This window comes from Bacillus rossius, chromosome 3 (genome assembly GCF_032445375.1).
Source record: "Bacillus rossius redtenbacheri isolate Brsri chromosome 3, Brsri_v3, whole genome shotgun sequence".
In the NCBI taxonomy this organism is placed as follows: domain Eukaryota; kingdom Metazoa; phylum Arthropoda; class Insecta; order Phasmatodea; family Bacillidae; genus Bacillus; species Bacillus rossius.
In genome coordinates, this window is record NC_086332.1 from 89,383,344 (window position 1) to 89,399,497 (window position 16,154).

The window sequence follows — 16,154 nt, forward strand, 5'->3', positions numbered from 1 at the left end:
CTGATATTTTTTTTAATTTTTGTCAAACGAGCTTTCCTTTTCATAAAGCACAAAATAGTTTCAAGTTCTTATTGACCATACATTTAAAATTGTCACATATTTAAGTAATTAGTAAACGTCGATAGTAATTTTAGCTTGGAGAACAACATGGACAGGTAGATCGTTGAATGAATTAATAGCTGATTGATTTATGCAACTTATTGAATAATATAAATTTTATTATAATTTATAAATTCGCTTGACACGAGACTTAATATATGTACATTATATTTGTAGTCTAGCATTACTGAAGAAACTAGCTAAAGCCCGTCTCTTTACAATGGAAGTGAATAAATCTTTTAGAGAACAATTTTATTTCTTGTCATGTAAAGCTGAAGATTCGGATTTATATGTGTATAATACAAAATCTATCACCAAACCAAACTCTTTTTTTCCTAACGCGGCAGGACCAGTCTCACCACAGCCGGTATCCAGTACTGCTGTACGAACGCCCGTGTGGCGAGACGGCGCGTGGTGCGACTCGTGCAGGAAACGGAACGCTGCAGGAAAGCGAGCTGCTGCAGTCGGTTGTTGATTCTGCGGTCGCCATGGCGACGGGCGCTGCGAGGCCGGATGCCGCGCCGCCGCAGCGTCGATACGCGGGCGCCGGAAGCGGGCCGGAGCCTGCCGGACGCGGCGCCGCGGCGTCTCCATGGCAACAGCTCGGCCGGGCGACGCCGCGCGAACAGGTGGGCGCGTGTCAGTCGGCACCGTGTTCCCCGCGAGCATTCTGCAGCTCTTCCCACGTGCCTGTTCACGTGGACCCCCAGTCCAAACACTACAAACATGATAGGATCATACCTCGAGCAATCAGAATATAGGTATCAAAATTTCAAATGGTAAACAAATTAGAGAAATTTAGTGTGACATCAAACGAATACGCAAATATTACTAGTAGTAGGTACAGCTATGTATATATGTCTGGGAACAACTTGGCATATGGTGCCATTATGGATTTTTCATGTTATTGCCTCCAATTTGAACAATCTTTACCTTATTTATTTTAAATTATTCTTTAAAAATTCCTTAAAATTTATATTTAAAAATAAAAACCAAACTAATCTGGAAATATCAATAAGTATTTATCTTTTAAACCATATAATTACGGAGAGAAATTTTTTTTTTTTTTTTTTTTTAGGGAAGGGAGTGGGGAAAAGTTTTGAATCACGTCAAATGAAACCTCGACTGGAATTTCTTTTCACTGCAGATTATGGTCCCTATACTGAATAAACTGTGACCAACGTATAGTAAAACTTAAAAACAAAAATTATTTTATTGTTAATTATATTTGTTTACTAAGTTTGACATTTGCATTATTTTTTTTAAACACAATATCATTTTACAGCGGTTCGAACACCGCTCAGTGGACTCGAGCAGTCGTTCCTCGAAGCACCCGCCCCTGCTGGCTGAAGCAGCGCCGGGCCCGCGTGACCCAACACCACGTCGCACGGCTCGGCCCTCGAGCTGGTCGTGTGGTGTTGGTGGCCAAACCTGCCTTAGGAATCGCCACGAGACGGCAAGCTGTGACGTAGTTGAAGTCACAATTTAACATCACCATAGCCATATTGCCCGCCTCAAAACATTGCGACAACGTTACATGATGGTAAATAAGCATTAAATAGAATATCCTTCGTCCAAACTGTTTCTAAAATGCAAACACTGCACTTCAGCCAATGTTTTGGGCGTCTAACCAATATCGCACAACAATTAGCTAAAGAAAAAAAAACGGCTTCACACACTTACCATGTAATCGTGCAGGCGAGGCCACCCTCTGGTTACAAGACAGTGTTGGGGCTTGAAGGCCGCTGCTTTGTAGCTCTGACTCGACCCTGCACTTGACCATGCAGAACCATGTTCATCTCTGTTCCCTGCGGTCTTTCTGAAACGATGCTGGGTCATCCAAGCAACCACTTACTCGTGTCGGCTTTGTCGTATTGAGTCAGGTGATGCATGGCCCATTACGAGGTCGGTGCTCACCATTACTTCGCACCGGCGCAGGCCTGCAGCAGAGTTGTGTAACTATTTCCCAACCTTTCACTGCAGGTTCGGCCTCAATGCTACTAGTTGTTTGGGAGAGCCACTGCTGGCAGGACGGCCCGATACGCTTCGGGGCACTTCTTACATCATCTGTGGGATTTGCATGTTGAATCGCAGTAAATAAATTCTGTCTTCCTTATTATCGCGGTGTTTGTATGACTGCAAAGATAAAATTGCAAAAATGCAAAAGGACAAAAGTTTTTTCACTGCTGCTTTTTAAATGAGACGCTAAAAAGGGCACAATTTTTTAGTATATAAGTATTTCTGTGTTTAAGTGGACATATAACTCGACCCATGCCAAAAAAAAATGCTCACATTCCGTCGGACAAAACCCGGATTCTGGGCAAGTAGGATTCTCTAGGGAAATTTCAACATCTTTGTTCTAGTCCTGTTTCTCAAAGCTAAAAATTATATGAAAAAAGTTTATGTTTGTCGAAGAGCCGTTATACATGATGCAATTTTACTAATTACTACAAACTTATTACACATTGATTTAGCTTTATTGTGGTTCATCGACGCGTTAATTACTTAATTAAAACAGTTAGTTCATCGAAGTGTTTTCCATTGTTTTTAATAATAATCCACCAACCGGTAAAAGTTTTGATCAGTTAGTTATACCGATGGCAGGGCGGAAATCCTTTACTGATACGAGTAGCGGGAATATAATTCCAAACTGTTATTTAAATTCCAAACGGAAACTTAGAGCAGGGCTTAACTTTAGAGAACAAAACCATCGAAATGCAACATAAATGTTTTACTGTATTTCAAAAGGTTTTACGTCCTATGTTTAAGCTCAGATGTTTAATGCAAATCATTTCACCATGATTGCAGTGATCTCCGAACCAATCGGTATCCGCTTGGCACTCTCAAATCATAGACGTGTCAGGGTGGAATCGAACCCAGGTCTTGCCACATTAGCGATCACGGTTATCAGGGAGCCCATCACTGCCGGAGAATGCCTTATTAAATAGTCTGAGCTTTACTTTGAACGAGGTGTGAAGAGATCTTTGATGCTTTCCGTCGTGAACCAAATAGTAGACTCAATACACAGATATAAAGGAACTGTTAGATCTTGTGCTTGCTTAAAATCTTAAAATAATGAAGCATTTTCTTATGAAAAGTGTCAGTAAACCCAAGTTGAAGGATCATTTAAGATTTCTTTATCATACGTTCTGTTTATTATGACGGAAGTGCAATTTGAAAATGAAATATGTAAACGCTGATGTTTCAAGTGAATAGCCGATTCGATATTTATCGAATCCGATTCGATATCTATCAAAAAAAGACGCATACACTAAAGATCCTCATCTTAGATGACTTTAAATGTGAAATTTAAGAGAAGCTGTATATTTTTTTGAGAGTGGGTCTATTTTTCGTCATTAGCCGGCACGATAAGCTTTAAAATGAGGGGTAAATCATGGAATTTTATAAATGAATAAGGAAGCTCTCGCGGACAGATAGAAAAACAGGCTAGAGAAATAACATATAAGATTATATATTAATATTTATAAAAACAAATGCTTAGTCTTAAAGCCTAAATATAAGGTCCATTAAAAAAATTTAAAGCATGTGCCTGGGGACGAAAATGTGTTGAGATGAATATATCTGCAGACAAAAATCACGTACTTTATCTCAAAAGCTTTATTTGTGTTAACGAACCTGTGACTGACAAATAACACTTGCTGGTTCGCGATAAGTATTTTTTTTATTTCCTATGCATCGTTGAAAATTCGTAGTTAAAATAATTTCATCGAACGGTTGGGCTCGGGTTCGGCTCGAAAATGTTTAGGCACCTTAAGACAGTGCATATCCACAAACACTTGTAAACACGCTGACATACCCACATGTGCGAGGTCACACATTGCGCTTGTAAACATTCACCTTTACGTACACAAGTAAAAAACTCTTAAGAGTAAAAACATTTTTAATTATAAAATCTTACAAACCTTCAACACTAATTGGATTTTAAATGAAAAAGTTTCTTTGTAGGTGATAAATTGTTTTTTCACTCGGTTCTGAGCAAGATCTAAAACTAACATGCAAGTGCTTCAAGCAAAACGATCTTTTTTTCCATACAACTTAGTGACTTGTAAACCCACTAAAATCAGTATCGTTTTATTAATAAAGCAAGGTTACTTTGATGGTTAGAACACCTACCAAGTGCTTGCATTGCCATGTTTAAAAAAAACTGCAAGCAATTGATTTAAAATATTTGGCTTATATTTTACATTAATTAAATATACACAATTAATTCTTAAACATTTCCGATTGTGAACTGAAAATAAGCATAGTTACCCTGTCTCGAAGGTAAATCATTTTTATAATTCTAGTGTTTTATTAATAAAATATAAATTTGTAATATCCCACCAATAGTGCGTTTTTTAAGTGACACAAAATATATGCAACTATCTTTAGGTCGTAGCAGTTAGTACTGGATACCAATGGAAAAAATTTATGGAAACATTATTTTCATGCTCCGAAATTTATATTGAAGCAATATAAAACTACAGATTTATAACTCAAATGATATTAAAAATTCCAAAGTAAAGTCCTGCATATATAACAAAGCCAAAGCCAATTAGCGTAGCGAGAAGTGGACAAAGAAGCAATGCCTGAAAGCCATTAGATAGGATATTATGAACACCGAAGACAGCAGGAATGTGACTTAACTACTCAACATAATATGTCTCTAGAGTGATGAAAATACAACTGGTGTTTATATAGCTACTTCACATCTTAAATAAAGTATGTAAATGTCTTCACTAGTTAACAAATGTGCCAGAACATAAATTTAATTTTAAATTTAACACTAGGTATGAGATGATTAAGTAAACTACAATCAGGCCTGGAAATTTATATAATTCATTTGGTTTTTAATTAAAAAAAATGTAATACCTTTGCAGTGATAGAAGAATGTGCCACAGTTATTTTGAGACAACATCATTAGACAGTGAGCCAATAATTCCAGCAATAAGCAAACAAAGTGAACTATGTAAACCCAAATAACATTTAAATATTTGCAGAGAATTCGAAAAAATAATTCAACATTATACTGACACCAAATGAATCCGCAAATATATTGGTTTTCTAACAAAATTGTTACGAGTGGGGAAAATGGTTTCGTAAGGAAAACCCCAAAAAAAATTTATACAATTTCATTTACTACTTATATTTGCATTAGTTATTAAATCACTACACGTAATGTCTTGTCACAAATCAACCGCACTTTAAAATGTCTGTTCATTAATCACTAAATAACTTCCCAGTCCGCAGTTCACACTCCTCACTGGAGCTAGGCTCAACAGTGGTTCGCCTATTCCCTCGCACCTGTCCGCACACAGTCTCGCGCCACTTAGTCGCGCTGCTCGAAAAAGGGGGGGGGGGGGGGGTCTTTCTAGTTTTCACCACCGAACTCGCACTTTACTCAGCTCGAACTTTCGGAACTCTCGCGGAGGGCGGCATCGCCACTTTCATACCCTTGGCAGTCATTCTGGAACCGACCGGAGTGGTTGTGACGTGTGGCGTCATCCCGGGCCGACCCGATGCTCGAAGCATCCAGGATAACGACGCTTATTCACGCCACTCCACGAGGAATTCCCAAGTCTCCAGGGGATAGTTAACCGCGCCGAGGAAGATTGGCGCGGGGGCAGGAGGGTTGGATAGGCCGAGCCGCAGTAATCCCTGAGAGAATGCGCGTGTGACATCAGGAGCAGCGCGAGGCCGCCAGTCGCCCGGGTATCTGGCGCGCTTCGTGTTCCTGTCTCCCGCTTTCGTAATAATACTAACCAAAAACTACCTTTTTGTTACCTTTAATTATTACCTAAGTTCTTTCGTAATGTTCCTGGGATACTTTTTTCTTGGTGATTAATTATTTGGGTTTAGTGACGTATATTTGCATCACAATGCAATAGCAGAAGCAGACAGCGAAATAACCTGATTTGAGAATTGTATCAACTGCCCGTGAATTGATTGCTGGATAAAAATGGGTGGGGAAGGAGGAAAGTGGGCTCTTATGAACAATTCTTAAATTTAAAACAGTATTTAAACTGGTATTTCATTAGCATTCTACTAACATGTCGATGTAAATGCGATTGGATCATAAAATTAAGCAAAATCCAACAATATAATAGAAGTGAAACTTATTTGCTGGGAGTGCTACAATATTCATGAGTTTCGAAAATTTCAATGGCATGAGGTGGGGAAACTGAATGTATCATCGGCAACTCACTTCCGCGTTCGAAACGGGAGACGGCAGGATAGAGGTAGAAATGACGCAGCGGTGATTCTACTTAATTCTCGTAACGCTGCTTGTGTTTGTCTATTCCTCAGATTTTTATATTTTGAGATAATACCCGCATCCTTACTATTTTAAATTATTATCTCTTGTCAACTAATAATATTAATATATCTCTATCTATACCTAATAAGCAAGAAGTTTCACTTCTGTCGCGCATGGACACCACGCACAGACCTTTCTTGTAATTTGTATTTAGAATGTTCTTGTTCGTGTTGTCCACAAAGATATATTAATACGCGTGTCTCACCATACCGTTCTGATTCTATCCGTCTACCTGTTCCGTGCAGCGAGCTGGAGAACGAGGAATGCTGGTGGTGATTGCGTCCTCATCGCCATGGCGACGGCAACGAGACGGTGGTCGGGATTCATGAAAGACGCCCCCCTCCTCGTTCCAACGCCTCTAATTATCCAGCAAACAGTGACGCCCGCCCTGCACACACGACACCGCACCCGCCTTTGTGCTCCGCGCGCTTATGTTCCTTCATTACCGCGGGGATAATTAATCGAAACGACGCGACGGGCCGGATACGTTCATTAGCGAGACGCGACCTGTTGGCGGGCACCTCGCAGCTCGCAGCGCCGCGGACTGGACTCGCGGCCGCTCGGACGGTGACTGTGCGCACACAGTTGGCCGGCTCTGGAGACGACACCACCTCTTGCGGTGCGCGCTACAACTCGATACCGCCTCCTGCGGTGAGCGGCAAAACCTGACATTGCCTCTTGCAATTTGCGGTACACCTCGACACCGCCTCTTGCGGTTCCGCGTCTCAACCTGACACTTGCCAGCAAGTACTCGAGCTGTTTCATTTCACACTCTCCCAAAACAAACACAATAGTGGAGATGCAAAAAAAAAATTGGGCGCGTGTGTTTGGGTACGTGCGTTATAAATTATAGTACTTATTGGCGTAATATAAACCACTAACTTTTATTTTGCTTGCAAATAATTTATAGAAAAAGTATTAAAGTACTGGAATGATACTACACATATTGTTGGTTCTGTCTAATAGAACTAAATTTTAATAAATAAATACACTGTATTAAAAAAAATAATAATTTGTATAAAATGAACTTTTTTTATTGAGTTACAAATATGAAAACTTATTATCATAAAAAATAATTAATTATGCTGAAATTTTATTCTAATGAATAATTTATTTTTATTTTTATTCAAAATTATGTGATAATTTATAATTTAGTATGACAATAGATTTTGCATACCTCACAAAAACTCCCATGAAAACGGCCAGGATACTACTAAACCTTCTACAGACACCCTGCCAGCGATAATGGAAGCTTTAAAGCAACCTAACATCGTTATACATACGGGAACATAACCTCACTTATATAAAATAATTAAAAAGTTTAGAAAAACAATTTCTATCACTAATATTAACAATAAATAATGTATAATAATTTGGAACATTATTCCTTATGAGTCACTAAAGTATAAGATTTAAAATCAAATGTATAAAATTGTTATTTGAATATAGCATTTTATTCATCCTGTGAAAATTTTGTTGCATGGTATACGCGCATCTTTAAAATTCACTGTCATAATTTTTTATAATCCACCTGAATATGTATGACATCAATAAATCTAAATTATTTTAATGTTATAATAATTTTGTGAGCGGTCAATAAAAATACATATTTTACTTCTCGTGAGATATTTAAACCCTTGCCTAATCAATATAAAAAATGTTAAAAAATAATGGAATCAATCTTTTTTTACATTCATTTTCATGTGAAGCTAGTGCAAAAATTTAATTATGACAATGTCTGTGACAAAATTGCAAGAGTCATTTTCCTGGAAATGAAAAAAGGCGTTTTTGTACAATCTCTCGAGCTCTTATAAATATTCCAAGTAAAAGAATTTTCAATGAAAAATTAATTACACTTATATTTAAAAAAATATTTATCCTTTTTTTACTTCCAGCCTGGGTCGTATAAGCAGGAATGATAGTGAATGTATTATATTAATAATGTGAAGCATCTATCTATATTAGCCAACGATAGGGCTTGAGTAGCATTAATGTGTTAGTGAATATGTTGAACCTAATTGGATATCTCTTTTATTGGGTAAAGTAAATAACTGAAGATTGTTTAAAATTATTTTTAATTTATCCTACATCATAAACGTATAAAGTCAATTAAAGTCCTAAGAAAGGAAGGAGTGTTACGGATAAGTATTACTTAGATACATCATAAACATTTTTTTTTTCAGCAGATAATTTTTTAATTAAAAAAAACTGTGTTTGTTTAAATGATTGCTCAAACGAATATGTAATTTTTTAAGGTTAAGAAAATCAAGTAGAATTGCATGTGTAATCCAGAATATTTGTTAAATAAGTATTTCTATAATTATTTTTAAAACTATGTTGAGAATATTCTGGTATTTGTTACCATCAGTAAAAAAATCTAGCTAACATGATCCACAAGTTTGACATTTCTTCGAAAAATATACGTGGATCCCTTACCAAATGAGCTTGAGGCTAAGGCAAAGCCCGAGATCTATGGAGCTATATATACCACGTATTCTCAAGAGACGTCGATGTCTAAGGAAGGACGAGCAAAGGCTAGCCTCTTCCGCCCGAGTCTCCTTACAGCCGCGACGACGCTACCTGGCGGCGCCTGACGAGCAGTTCCTTTGTCGCTGGGTCCTCATTTCCTGGCGACAGGCGTCTCGTCGCTTTGTCCTGGCCCCGAGTCCCCCTGCGGCCAATCGGAAGGCGAGATCGCGTCCGCCCACGTCTCGAGCACCACACAATGGAACCTTAGGAGACACACGTGTGCTTGTGTTTACTACAGATCCTCACTAATGGCCAGGTTATACTAACTACGTTTACGTATCACATTACAAGGCAGCCTCGCCGACATACAATGCGATCTGCACGCTATAAAACATTGAAAAGGAAATATTCAATTCAAAATTACATAAAAATGATATGCAGTCCATATAAATAAAAATTTAAATGTTCATTCGTTCAAAATCTTAAATCTCCGAAGGTTCTTCACCGATTGCTTCGTAATTTTCACACAACTTTACATTCGAATATGCGCGTGTTTTTATATACCCATGTCACAACTGTGATACGTAAAGATATATATATATATATATATACATAAGTGAAAAAATAATGCTTCCAATATGAATGATTGTTTGTTCGTATTCTTTTTTGTAAAGATATAGACATAGAAAGGAAGATGTATACATAAAAATGTATATAGAAGTAAAGAGAGGTATAGAGAGCAAGAGAGAAGGATGTATAGGCGTAGAAAGAGATAGAGCGAGGGATATATATAGAGAGATACAGATAGGGAGATAATTTGAGATATAGATGGAAACACAGAGAAATAGAGAGATAAAGAGAAATAGAGTGATATGAAGAGATATGGCAATATATGGCTAGACATATATAGGTAGAGCTACAGAGGGAGAGGCAAATGCTTTGTTTATGTGTACCTACATCAAACAAGTTACAAAAAATTATTTTTCTTTCTTTTCCATTTAACCAGACTAAGCTACACCAACACGTGGCCGGTACAGAGAGTATTAAATAAATGCAGTGTTCAATAAAATTTGTTTTTAAACACGGACAATTGTATCCCGTTACTCCAAAAAACGTGTACCTATTTAAGTGAATGTAACCATATTTATTCAATATTATATCAAATAAAAATAATTTTAAATATTAAAGCGATCGCTTTGGAAAAATAAAATATTTAAATATATATATATATTACCCGTGCACTACAAAACGTGATTCGAGTAAAAATAACTGTGTTTATTTAGGTTTAGGATAGCTAGAGGTTGATGACACCTTTTGTATCAATTTCCAGTCGCTGTAAAGCAGGAAAATTCTTGTGCCAGAAGCAGAGGCACAACACAAGTGTTAAATATGGTCTGATTCAGCTGTGGCTCGACTCTTCCCTCCGCGGTGAGGAGTTGGAAGGACTACACGACACCCAATGTGGGGTAGGACACAAGAGTACGAGTCAAAGTGCGAGGCCACACTGATGCACTTTGAATGCCTATAGTGCTTATTTCCCGTTCCAGAACACACTCTTAATGTGCACTCACTGCAACTCAGAGAATTTTGCTTTTAAACGGCTTAAAATAAAAAAAATAAACTATCCAATAAAATTAGTCATGGGTTAAAATAATTTTGCAGTCTCCTATCAATAGCCCCGCCTAAATAGGCACACATACGATGTGCAGAGTCTTAGAATTAACCACGGGATTTGAAAACTGTTCAAGATAACCTACAGAAGTCTGTTTAAGAATAGCATTTTACAATACGCTGAGGGTCATTAAAATGTCCTGCTACCGGATTATGATTCCAAGCTGTATTTTCAGAAGATTAAAAATATCTAAAATGAGTGTTTTCAGAGTAATTTTTTAGCATGATAAACCCGGTAGAGATTCTCGAAAGTTTTCAAGGGATTTCAATTACACTTTATTCTTCATTTGTTCGACATATAATATTATGGTTACCACTCATATCTCATAGTTGCCCTACGCACGACGAGAAGACTGCGTGCCAGTTCACAGCTTTGCGCTTAGAGGCGATACCGTGCTACATCCAACAGCGAGTGTCGCACTTCCGACCCGCCTCACTAACACAAATACACCTCTAACTAGGTGAGCCCCTTAAAATTTTACATTAAGCACGGCTGATTTGGAATGTTACTCTTCGGGAAACAAAAAAAGAAGAAGAATCTGGATCATGGAATTATTTATTTTTTCATGAAGACTTGAAAGTATCCATAGGAATATCATTTTATCAACTATCATCTTGCATCTATTAGTCACGGATATTCGAGTACACAAAACGAAAGGCAGTAAAAAGGACAACATTCATAATATCGTATTTTTTCTATCAAAAACTAAAAAAAAAATTCTTACAAACAGAATTTGAGGAAACATCTGAAGAAAAATCTCTTTGTCTACGGCAAAGGCAATTGTGTGTAGGACTAGTTTTCATTAGTAATGTTTATAATTATTAAACAGCATGCCAAACTTAACAAATACAATTTTGGATTTTGTAACGGCGCTCCTTTTAAAACAGGCTACGTGTTTCTTTAAAAATAAAAATGTCTCAATTAAAACAAAATAATTAACGTCACGAACGCCTTTAAATAATGGTTGGTTTCGGAGAGTCGTGTCTGCTAATCGAACGCAAGCAGTTATATATGTATTCATACTCTTGTTATTCACCATTGTACTTGTTTACATTTTAAGCTTAGTTATTAAATAATATTCTTTGATATCACGTCGTTACTATTTCAAAAACATTGAAGTTCTTACCAAAAGTTATTGTAAGGTAGATTTCGTAGAAACACTACCAATTGAGTCGTTACCATGGCGATAATCCCGGAAACTTTCAAAATGGTTGTTTTCCTTTATTGGCTCATAAAATACATGAGAAATGCCATTATTTATATGAACCAAATTTTAAAACTGATACATACAATATTTTAACTTTCATTCAAATGGTTTCGGAGGTATGACTTTATTATTTTTAAATATGTAAATATATTTTATATGAAAACCTACAGAATAACATTAATCTTTATTTGTTATAGTTATTATATTTTTTCCTAAACAATTAATTAATGTAAACCTATTTTCATCACTTTATTGATTGGTGTTTCAGAGAATTCTAAAGAAAAAAGAAATTTCAATAGGCTGATTTTTTTAATATATTATCAAAACACAAGGATTATTTGCTAAGATATAAATATTGTATTAAATATAAAACATAATTTCACCCCCATAGAAGTTAACATTTTTAGAAATAAAACAATTATAATACGCAAATTTTCATGCACTTAAATATTTATCATTTTCTTACATCTGAATTCAAAGATACTTTTTATTTATGCAAAACTAAATTTGTTCATTTTACATTCTTACGGGTATAATTTTAAACAATGTTAAAAGTAAGTTGGTGTTCTAACTTGTTATAATTCATATCCAAGAACTTAACTTAATCTTGCAAGAGTTTGAGATATAATTTGACTTGTCAATGACCTCAAGCCCTATGGAGTATAATTACGAAATAATAAAGAGTAAAAAGTTTAAGTTAGCCAAACAACTTACTAACCAATAAGTCTACGTTAAAATAAATTATGTAGTTTATTAGTGATACCGAGAGAAAACTAGATAAAGACAAACAGGCAATACATTTTAAATTTTGTGTATATGTTAAAAGTCTTAAATCATACAGTTTTTGTATTCCTATGCCAGTAATATATAAATGGCGGTTCCGTCACCAAGGTCCAGGATCTGGAGCCAAAGAGCCTAGTTAGCCATATTATATTGTGACATTACAGACGCCATCTTGGATGACCTTGACCTCATTTATATTACGCATGCAATATGGCACATATAGGACTATGGGACAGCTTGAACACATTTTCAACATTAAACATAAAATTCATTTTATTAAGAAAATATATGAAAATTCTTTGAATAAAATGAGGACGTGCTTCATAAACTTCAGAGCCTCCGATTCGAATCCCAAGACGTAAATTTAATTAAAGTGTAACCTATTAACAAATTTTAAAGAATTTTTCAAAAAGTATGCAAAATTTTAAAATAACTACGCAGTTTGTGTATGCACTTGGTAGATACTGGGTTGAGTTCTCAGCGAGGTCACTTTAGAAAATAGTCCTTCCTACTCGGGGACTGCAAGGTTTTGGACTTTCACCACTACTACCAACGTAAATATTACTCAAACCAGTTTGACTATATGGTAGTCATGTTGTATGCCACCAACTTGAATTTCATTTTCGTCTGCTAGAGTGCACTACCACCTCATGGAATTATATTTTACTCGCTAGAGTGCATTTGTGTCCATTACCAGACAGTTAGATATCGTAGCGTCTGTCATGTAGTCAGCCACCTTGGCTTTTCGTTTTGTAAATATGTAGTTATTACCTAAATATTCGCAAATAAAATCTAAAAAATATAAAAAAATATATTTATAGGGCTTGAATCTATCGATTTCTTAACCTTGATTAAATCCTTGGTCAGTGCTTAAATTAATTAAAGTTTTAAAATGTATGCGAACATTTAAATTCATTTTCCCCAATATATTTCTGTGAGCATACTAATAAATTTTATTACCAACAACGGCTCTGTACAAAGAAATTTCCGACAAAATATACATTTGGTACTTAAAATAATACGTAAAATTTCTAGCCACTATAGTTTATATTTATTTCGGTATTGTCTACTAATATTAACAAAATTCTTATATGTTGTCTTAAAGGTGTTTTATTAAAAATTGTTTAACATGTTTAAAATTTTGTTGCAGGTACGTGGCCTCTAGCCTGCGTCCCTCCGCCTCCCAGCACGGAGCGGTGACTGTCCGCAAGGCCACCGGGAGAATTCGGACGAAGGACCTCTTATAAGTGTTCGCCTAAGTTAAAATATTCATTACAAATGAACTTTATACCATATCGAATGTTAATTTTTTAGTTTTTGTTATTTCCAAGAATTATTTCACTCATTTTTTAAGGATAAAAAAAAAGATTTAGAATTATTTAAATAAATATTTTGTATGAAAGCCACCCAATACCGAAGAAAATTCTCAGTTTTTATTACTGTGCTTGCATGAAACTCAGCCTCTATATTTATTTAAAAAAATAATCCAATATAATTTATCATAAAATTATTTTCAAAAGGAGCCGCAAAAAGGATTAAAATCGCCTGTTTTAAGTCCAGACGAGGTCACAAATTAGAAAAGACAATACTTCCTTATCAACTATGTGCAACGTGGTACGGTACGAGGTCCCACCAAATCACAATCGTGGGCCTAGCTGGGCCTAGAAATTACAAAAACCAAAAAAAAAGGTTGACAACATTAAGGCCACACAAGCGACGTGAACCTACTCTCTGCTGAAAGCAGAGCTGATTGTCAGTGCTATGAATAAGAGGTAGCGGGAGAAAACACCTAAAATAGTACGCAATTACAGAAATAAATATTAATCAACAAAATACCAAAAGGCTATAACAATAAACCTTTAAAAACGTATCACTGTCAATTCAGACGAATTGTCAATAAGCAAATTAATGCATATTAACATAGGGGATAAATTACAAACGTGAATGCAAGGGGCAATACAAATGCATCTAATGATAATTATATACAAACTAATTGAATGTTACGTGGATACTAATTAGCTAAAATTACGTTGCAATAATAATAATTCCACCTAGCCCTAGAAACACGTGTTTTAACGTAAGATGTTCACATCACAAATGAAAACAAATCATTTAGGCATGCACATTAATGATAATATCCACGAACATGGTTATGGATATTGACCCTCGGAGCAATGCAAGCTCATGAGCTATAAGAAAACGCGCATCTCTTCCTGCAGATAATTGATACTGTTACGGACTTTTCAGTCATGAATCAAGTAACTATTTAAACGTAAAAGCCGGAAGAGCTACGGTGCTGGTCAAGGGGAAGGCTTGTTCAAACCCCAGGGAACATTCACCAAGGCAAGTAGAAACTTTCTACTTGCCTTGGTGAATTTTCCCTAGAAACAAATAGGAGCGGCGTGGCTACACAGAGCAAAGTTAATTCCACAAATTCAAGAAACGGCACAAGACCACCACGTGGCAATGGAAACCACTGAAAAAGTATGAAAAAAGCATAAGTGCCACGCGAACGCGCTCCTACAAAACGTACGTAGTCTCTCACAAAGCATTAAGGACATGCGAAATGAAACACCAGGCTAAGCAACCTAGCAAAACAAGGATACTGAGCTTACGTAAAAAATGAAACTACGGCCCTGTTGAGCATTGCAAAGCTGGAGAACCAGCATACAAAGACGATACTGACCAATTATGAAGGACGACCAGGTCCCCCTGACCAGACAGAATATCACGACGATAGTCAGCACCGAAGTGCAAACTGTACTCACTGGACACGAACAAGGGCGAGCGAGTGACCAACATACCTATATATCAACTCACCCAGATGACGCTAGAGTCGCCCGGCGTCGGCGGGGAAAGCAAAGATATGGACGGGAGGCTAGTCAAATCAAAGTAGAATGAAGGGGGGGGGGGGGGGGTGCGCTGTGACGTCACATATGTGGCGGGCCACTTCATATGTTAGTAAGCATAATTACTAATATGTGAGGAACTTTACATGAATCCAATGAAATAAAGTAATTATATAAATTATTAGCCTTCAGATGTAATACTGGATATATTTTGAGCATACTCTGCACCAAAAATAGGCTGCATTAGCATACCATAAGAACAATTACAGTTTTACTAACATACAAATCCTAAGTATACTGTAGAACTATACCCAGTAATATTCATATATAACATGTGTCTTCAAACCACAAGCCTACATTGCCTAATGCAACAATATAGGCTAACAAACTCCAAACTACATAATGTTCAGTGACTATACTAATAATATGTCTGACGTCCCAGATATCGACTAATCATGACAAGCTTATGAGCCAAACGTCTCCGAGTTACGATAACTTCTTTCCAGATTATTGGCGTGACTTAAAACCAATTCAAGACCAAACATATCATACAGGATGGCAGACTATGAACTACTATTCTTACGGAACAGGCATAACCTGACAATATGTACAATCGCTATAAGGTAAATCACAAGTATATGGGCCAAATACCTGAGAAAAAAATGAAACCGTTATTTCAAAATATATAATGGTTAATTATTTCCCATCGTCGAGAGATACATTCTAGTTTCGAAGGGAAACTTAAAGTAGATAGCACCA

General features: G+C 36.4%; 1 protein-coding gene across 3 annotated transcripts; it reads right to left on the reverse strand.

The window, feature by feature from the left end:
* Positions 1 to 242: 242 nt before the first annotated feature.
* LOC134531024 (uncharacterized) lies at positions 243 to 5,146 on the reverse strand. 3 transcript variants are annotated; one of them, XM_063366512.1, is made up of 3 exons: positions 4,972 to 5,146; positions 1,783 to 2,235; positions 243 to 789 (listed from the first exon to the last, which is right to left on the reverse strand). In XM_063366512.1, the coding sequence occupies exons 2-3, from the start codon at positions 1,936 to 1,938 to the stop codon at positions 352 to 354; spliced, it is 594 nt and encodes a 197-aa protein (XP_063222582.1). In that variant the 5' UTR covers positions 1,939 to 2,235; positions 4,972 to 5,146; the 3' UTR covers positions 243 to 351. The 3 variants fall into 3 exon arrangements, with proteins under 3 accessions (XP_063222582.1, XP_063222583.1, XP_063222584.1); XM_063366513.1 differs by lacking the exon at positions 4,972 to 5,146 and adding an exon at positions 4,023 to 4,282 and having other exon boundaries at positions 1,783 to 2,166; XM_063366514.1 differs by lacking the exon at positions 4,972 to 5,146 and having other exon boundaries at positions 243 to 817; positions 1,783 to 3,442.
* Between the last annotated feature and the right edge of the window lie 11,008 nt (positions 5,147 to 16,154).

Excerpts from the sequence above, each read along its gene's own strand:
- LOC134531024 (XM_063366512.1), bottom strand. The coding sequence starts at position 1,938 with ATGACCCAGCATCGTTTCAGAAAGACCGCAGGGAACAGAGATGAACAT. Across the intron at positions 790-1,782 it reads CTCGCCTGCACGATTACATG|GCACGTGGGAAGAGCTGCAG; the intron begins GTAAGTGTGTGA and ends CCACGTGAACAG.